Source organism: Scomber japonicus, chromosome 8, assembly GCF_027409825.1.
Source record: "Scomber japonicus isolate fScoJap1 chromosome 8, fScoJap1.pri, whole genome shotgun sequence".
NCBI lineage: Eukaryota > Metazoa > Chordata > Actinopteri > Scombriformes > Scombridae > Scomber > Scomber japonicus.
The window spans coordinates 15,706,225-15,713,943 of NC_070585.1; the positions used below are offsets into that span (position 1 = coordinate 15,706,225).

At 39.8% G+C, this 7,719-nt stretch overlaps 1 protein-coding gene across 1 annotated transcript; it reads left to right on the forward strand.

Moving 5' to 3' along the window:
- Nucleotides 1–2,399: 2,399 nt before the first annotated feature.
- Nucleotides 2,400–7,373, forward strand: LOC128363090 (neuronal acetylcholine receptor subunit alpha-9-II). Its single transcript, XM_053323991.1, has 6 exons — nt 2,400–2,448; nt 3,103–3,248; nt 4,327–4,481; nt 5,440–5,620; nt 5,962–6,313; nt 6,586–7,373. The coding sequence occupies exons 1-6, from the start codon at nt 2,400–2,402 to the stop codon at nt 7,371–7,373; spliced, it is 1,671 nt and encodes a 556-aa protein (XP_053179966.1).
- The last annotated feature ends 346 nt before the right edge of the window (nt 7,374–7,719 follow it).

Sequence of the window (7,719 nt, forward strand, 5' to 3'; positions counted from 1 at the left end):
TGCCAGTGAAAATGGAGCAAGCACGCCAATTTAGATGAAGAATGTGCATGCTGAAGCACTGGAGAATGGATTGTGCATATTAGAGTTTGCCTCTCTGTACAGTGGTACTTTGGACTTGTACAGTAGTGTTACAATGCTGTTGGGTATATGTCTGGTTGAGCACTTTTTTTTGGTGCATTTAGAGCCTGAACAAGATCAGCATGTATCGTGATGTACAGATCACCTTGTGTTAAGTGAGGCAAACTGAAATGAGCATAGTAACAGATGGTGTGATTGGTAGCATGTTGTGCCTCGGTGAACCTCTCCAACTAACATTGGCAACAATCTGCTGCGTTTCAAACTGCAAAGCTACCACTGATTTCTTGACATCTAATCAACAGGAAGTGTGTTGTTTATGTCCAACATCACTGACAGTGACATAGTGGATTTGTCTGCACCCTAAAACAGCCTAAGGTTTTTAAGAAATCATCCCAAAAGACAAAAGTTAATTCCTCCACTTCATATTATCAAATGTCTCTAGTAGATTTACAACCTGGACCTCCAAGCCTCCCAGAGCAGTGGAGTACTATACTACACAAGACCAGAAACATAAGATTGAAAGAAATAATGAGTTTTCTGGCTCCCACAATGGCAAAGAGAGATTCGAGCTCTTTGATATTTCAAACAAACAAAACCCTTCAAGGTATAGAAGGTTACATAGGACTGACTTCACCATGTCATATCTCCTTGAATGTACTTTGTTCCAGTCATGTTGGGCTGGGTGAGAAATAGAGATGTCTCCCACAGTATTGCTGTTGGGAATTACAGTGTCTGACTCGCAACAGTAAGGTTGTAGTACTAACATCGTTATCTTTTATTGGGCATAATTGTAAGATTCCTGTGGGGATAACTTATCTAAATACATTTTACAACATAGCTTCCATCAACACTCTTCTCTCACTGCAGTTTAGCTTTGTTATTTTTCATGAATCATTAAGGATCACTATCATGCAATGTTTATAAGCTAAAAAAAACATTTATTAAGATAAAGTATGCATCTGAAATTGCAGGCACAATGACTTTAGTATGAAAGATCTATGACCTTTGTACTAATGGCTAACATTTACAGTTGGTAATATTTCTGATATGATAATATAATAATCTCCAGAGGGGAAACTAGTTTGGGCGCTAATGGTTAAACAAGTCAAACAGGTGGACAACATATGAAGAGCATCAGTGGCACTAAAACACAAAAAACATATTCCGAGAGAACATTGGTGTAGCACAGGAGACAGACTAGCCACTAAATTAAGAGACATTATATTTGATACAATCAATCAGGTCATGAATAACAAACCATAAGGACCAATTAACCAGAGAATGACTACGACTTCTACAAAATGTTATAAATCAAGAATAATGTGGGAGTCACAACCAACTAGATCCAAAGTGTTTAACATGGTCATTTTCTCTCATCAGTACTCTGAAATCCCCCAAGTATCTGCAAGTATTTTGCAATTTGTCTTTAATATATTTTTAAATAATTAAAGTGCCTCTCCAATTCATATCTGGTGCCAGATATTGTTTCTTTATTTTGATACCTATTCTGATTGGCTTCCACTTTCTGTGATGCATCAAATCAATCATCATCTTGAAAACAACAGATAATTCATATTTTAATTTAGGGCCATATATCATGATATGGCACATGTTTTATTTCTTAACTGGCTTTCATGCATTACAGTAAAGTGATGTAATTTTTCTGAATTTAGCAGACTGTTCTACCTGTTCTATTATTTGTCTGTACCCACTTAGTCATTATATCCACATTACTGGTGACTATTTGACAAACAATAATTTGTGAAAGCACCAATAGTCATCCCTACAGCATTGTCATAATATGGATATCGAGATATTTGGTCAAACATATTAAGATATTTCATTGTATCCATATCACCAAGCTCTAATTCAAATAAATAGTTTAGATTCTTCTTTATTTTTTTAATCTCCACCTGATTGGTTGATGTATTGATATTGCTAAACTCCTGTTTTTTCTCCTGCACACCTCCCTGGTATTGGCACTAAATTGTGGGCATATGCCAGCAGCTCACCTGGCTGCAGGCGTTTGAGCGGCAGGTGAATAGCCCAGTGTGTGGTGAGGGCATCCTGTTTCTCTCCGTCCCGATGCTGCTATGTGATAGCCAGAGTTTTATTCCGCGTCTCATCAGTAGACATGCGGCCTCCCCTGCCAAGCAATAAGAGCAGTCCTGACCGACGACGACGACGACCACAGGAAACGTCCTGCTGACTGCTGCTGACTGAAACTTTGGGCATCATGCAGGATCATCAGGGGATGAAACCAGGACCGTAAGACCGGTGTTTGCTGTTACTTTTGTATTTCGTCGTGGAAGTACTTGCAGATGTTCAAGATGATCCAAATAATCTGTCTGGCGATGCTGCTTCCCAATGGTAAGTTAGACACTCTTGTTTGAGGAAAACCCAAAAGTCTGTACTGTTTTAACATTTCACTCCCTCTATTTTCTATTGGTTAGAAAAGAAACGGTGTAATATTTGTTTTTATCAATGTTAAATGCACTGCTACGTGCGTAATTACGCCGTGCGTCTTGCAATTAAAGGGCAATTACATAGACGTTAAAATTGCATGTGGCTTTCAAATCATTCAACCAGGTAAGCTATGCTTCAGTGGAAATGGAGTCTTTTCTTTTCAGATGTATATTGTCATAGAAAAACTCACATTGAACAAAATGTCCACTCACTTTTTGGCCTCTCCTGTATCTCCAAAGAATTTGGAAATAGCCCAATTCAAACAAAATAAATATCCATACAATAGTCTCTACATAAAGTGTAAAAATATCCAGTTACTATATGGCATTTATTGCCTAAGTATAATTTTCTCAAAGTCATCATTTCCTATTGATTTCAGAAAATGGTACTAAATTACAACAGCAAAAGAAAATGTGAGAACTCTGTGAATCAAAGCTCAGAAGTGACAGATCTCTATAATAACCTATGAAGAATTGGTACATCAAACTGCATCAAAGAGCAAAACGTTGTTCCGTCTAAAACCTGAAAATGGCAGCTGATCTGACTTTCTTCCTGCAGTGGTTCACTCGGCTCAGGGTCATAACGCCCAGAAGCTTCTGAATGATTTGATGGAGAATTATTCCAACGCCCTGAGGCCTGTGGAAGACACAGACAGTGCTCTTAACGTCACTTTACAGATCACCCTCTCTCAGATCAAAGATATGGTGAGTAAATTAGCTCATTGACAATATCCTCAGATCTATATATATTTACAGAACCTAATGGTAAGAAGTTTATTACAGAAATAAACCACATTTTTTTAGACCAGACAATAGGGAAGTCTACAAGTAAAATAGTTTTAGTTGAGTGTGATTAGTTAAAGCAAAAAAAGGTAAAATTCATAATGCAAAAGAGTTTCTCAAAAGTTAGTAAAAAAAAGTAAGTTCTTCTCTAAGACCAAGAGATAAATGAATACTGTTTTAATGCCATATATGTGGCTATTTTCCAGTATTTTCCAGCTCCCATTCCCAATTAAATTGCCTTCTTCTAAGCTGCTATAGACTGGCAAATACAGAGCACCATCAATCATAACTGACACTCTAACTTTACTGAACCCAGAACTAAAGCATTAAAATGAGATGTTGTGTTGAATTTTGATTACATTTTTACCAAGTTTTCATTACTTTAAAGATAGTAATGACTACAGGATGTGTGTGTGTGTGTAAATGACAGGTGGAACTCTTACTGTACTGGCTGGGCCTACTGTTACTCAGCTAGATCAGGTTCCTGTTCAGGTTCACTGCTGTGTCAGCACACAGCACTTGTGTTGTGCACTTGTGTTTGGGGGGGTGTGCTTGCAGAGAGAAAACAGCAGTCATACTGAATGAAATGTCTCTGTGGCATACCAGGTTGTCTGCTGTTGTCCGTTTGCCATGTTTAAAAAGGAAAGAGTGAGAGCCAGACAACAAATAAGTGTGTATGTGTGTGTGTATGTGTGTCGGAGTGTCCTGTTACGCAAAGCGGTTATGTAGTCTTCAGTTCAGTGCTTCAGTGAAGCTCTGGCAGGGATACCAAAACCACCCCCACCCAACCTCGTCAGCCAGACACGCTGCTCATCCACCTGATATTGACAGACAGGTCTGGATTTCAACTGCTGTGATCATCCAAAGCCCTTCTGCCCACATAATGCTCATAGAGAGTTAATAAGCAACTATCACTCTATAAGCTGCTGTTAGTGTGTCTATATGCACGTATAAACGCATCAGTAAAGTCATTTGTGTGTGTGTATGTTTGTGTGTCAAGGATGAGAGGAACCAGGTGTTGATCGCTTATTTATGGATCAGACAGACTTGGCATGACCCTTACCTGAAGTGGAATAAAGAGGACTACGATGGACTGGACGTCATCCACATCCCCAGTAGCCTCGTGTGGAGGCCCGATCTTGTCCTCTATAACAAGTACGCCCGTACGTCACACAGACAAACACACATGCACACAAACACTATAATTTCCTCATCTTTCTAGCAATGTGAGAACATAGGACTTTTAAATTTAAGTAAAGCTTAACTTCGGCATTTAATGATGAAATGTTGAAATTCTCCTTAAATCTTTGTATTGTCATAGATAAAGAACATTTTGTTCTAACAAGAAGCAGCACTACACATCCACACATTCACCTGTGGCAGTTAACAACTTCCACAGCCTTACTAACATTACTAGAGGGAGCTTCACTAATAATATAAATAATTGTAAGATTATAATATGACTTTAGGAAAATAATCTGCTTCTTTTATGTAACAATTTACAACTAGTTGAAGTTAGAAAGTTCTTCAGTCAACAATGTGCAATTTGTATATGTATACACTCAAAACGTCAGTTATAAAGAATTCATACAATGTTGAATATACACTATGTGCATACTGTGTTTTGTATTTGTATGTATTTGTTTTGTATATCATGTAGTAAAGCATGATATTGAAATAAATCTGTATTAAAGCAGCTATAATCATGTAACAATAAACAGATATTGTATGTGGATATACACAGTTGCTAGTCTTTTTAAGGATATACATACAGTGTAATGAAATTACAACAGCCCTACAAAAATATAATATCTGTGTGAAGCAGTCTTTGAGGCTGTAATCTGGCTATTATAACATCAATAATTGTAATAGCTTGTTTTAGATTGTACAGGTATGTCAAATAAACAAGTTCCTCAGTTTTAAAAATCATACAATATACAATCTACACAAACAAAAGTATACTAACACTGACTTTTGGATTTAAGATTTAAGATTCAATTTACTGGTTCTATGTTCACTTCTGTAACAGCAGAAGATGCTCACTGCCATTTCAATAAATGGCTTATGTGGTGAGAGCTTTTGTCAGTGTGTCTTTACTTTCTCTTTCTTCCAGGGCTGATGATGACTTCTCAGGGCCAATGGACACCAACGTGAGACTTCGCTACGATGGAGAGATTACCTGGGATGCTCCTGCCATCACCAAGAGCTCCTGTGTGGTGGACGTCTCCTACTTCCCGTTTGACAGCCAGGAATGTAACCTGACTTTTGGTTCGTGGACCTACAATGGCAACCAGGTATGGATAAGCCCAAGCACATGTGTGAGGGTAAATCTACCTCAATTCAGTTTATCCAGATTTTCAGGGTGATCATGATCTGTGCCACCTAAATGTATCAGGTCAAGTTAAATTGGATTCATAACACAAAACTTTAATTTGAGTTGTTGTGGGGTTGTGACTTCTGCTTTAAGTCAGTGGGGTTAACTCAGACTGACCACCTTAGGGGACACACAAACATACTACTGCCTTCGAACTCACTGTGTAGACCTGCTCTCTCTGTGGTAATTCAACTTGATGTAGTAAATGTCTTTGGGTGGAGCTAGTTGTGTGCACCTGCTCATCCTTATTCCTAATTTCAGGTAGACATCATTATGGGCATGGACAGTGGTGACCTTTCAGACTTTGTGGAAAACGTGGAGTGGGAGTGCCATGGGATGCCGGCCACCAAGAACGTCATCATGTACGGCTGTTGCTCTGACCCGTATCCAGACATCACCTACACTGTGCTGCTGCAGCGCCGCTCCCGCTTCTACATCTTCAACCTCCTCCTCCCCTGCTTCCTCATCTCCTTCTTGGCTCCTCTTGGATTCTACCTGCCTGCAGACTCTGGGGAGAAGGTTTCACTGGGAGTGACGGTTCTTCTGGCTCTCACGGTGTTCCAGCTAATGGTGGCTGAGAGCATGCCGCCCTCTGAGAGTGTACCACTTATAGGTAAGAGTAGGTGTGTTTAGGATGGTGTTAAAGCCAATATTTATGGGACTTTTATGTGACTGCAGCATCTTGAAAATAATTATAGTGACATGCAATGTTGTCAGTCTGTCTTTTTTAAACTACCAGTTTGAGTTGGAGGGGCACCAAAATCTTGGACAAAACCATCACTTCAGGGTTCAAATTATGAGAAATTGACCAAATATAAGAAACAACCAAATATATCTAAGTCCTAAGAGCAAACCTCTTTCCTTTCTGTCTTTTCTGTTACACAGGGAAATATTATATTGCCACAATGACCATGGTCACAGCCTCCACAGCTCTCACCATCTTCATCATGAACATCCACTTCTGTGGTGCAGAGGCCAAACCAGTTCCACACTGGGCCAAAGTCCTTATCATTGACTACATGTCCAAGATTTTCTTTGTGTATGAGGTAGGTGAAAACTGTGCTACTGCCTCCTCTACCTCTTCCTTGTCTTTTCACTCCCCCCACGACGACGTCCATCACCAGCACCTCAACTCCCACATTCAAGCGAATGGTAAACCAGGACACCGAAGTAGTCATGACGAGAGGCAAGGCCACAAACACCCCAGGCCACAGACCCCTAAGCCACAACATCATCCCAGAGTGAAAACCCAGCACCACATCACCAGGGAGGAGAGAAGCCACCTCTCCGGCTTCGCACCTGGGAGGTATGAAGGCCCTAATGGCAAAATTCCTACAGGTGATTGTTGTAAAGAAGACCAGAAAGTCCCATGTTGCCCTGAGGACCAAAAGCTTCCCTGCTGCCCTGAAGAGAAAAAGCCTCCAACCCAAGGCCCCACTGTAACCTTTGGCCCCTGTGTGTTCTGTAGCCATGGTAGTGGCATCCCAGGTGTGGACACCAAGTTGGTGCGGAATGTTGAATACATTGCAAACTGTTTCAGAGAGCAGAGGGCCACATGCGCCAAGGGGGCAGAATGGAAGAAAATTGCTAAAGTCATGGACAGATTCTTTATGTGGATCTTCTTCATTATGGTTTTCCTCATGAGCATCCTCATCATTGGCAAGGCACCATGAACACACAGTGATGCCACTGAGATTTTTTTATATTTGATTTAGTAAACTATTTTTGCTCAAATAAAAAAGCTGTATGTTTGGACATGTACATACAAGACATCCTGTATTCTTTAACATTAACTAAATGTTTCTTAATAATTTAGTGTTCTATAACTCACCAATCTGCATGCATTTTGACTACTTTGCTTGCTATATAATCCTTAGCATCTCCATTGATATCATGTAAATATACAGCTTATTGCCCTATCCCCATCAGCCATTATATACAGGTACTTCATCATCTGACCACTGAATACATGTGAGGGGATCTGCTGTCGAGTTAAAATATGACCAGTGGAGACTGCAC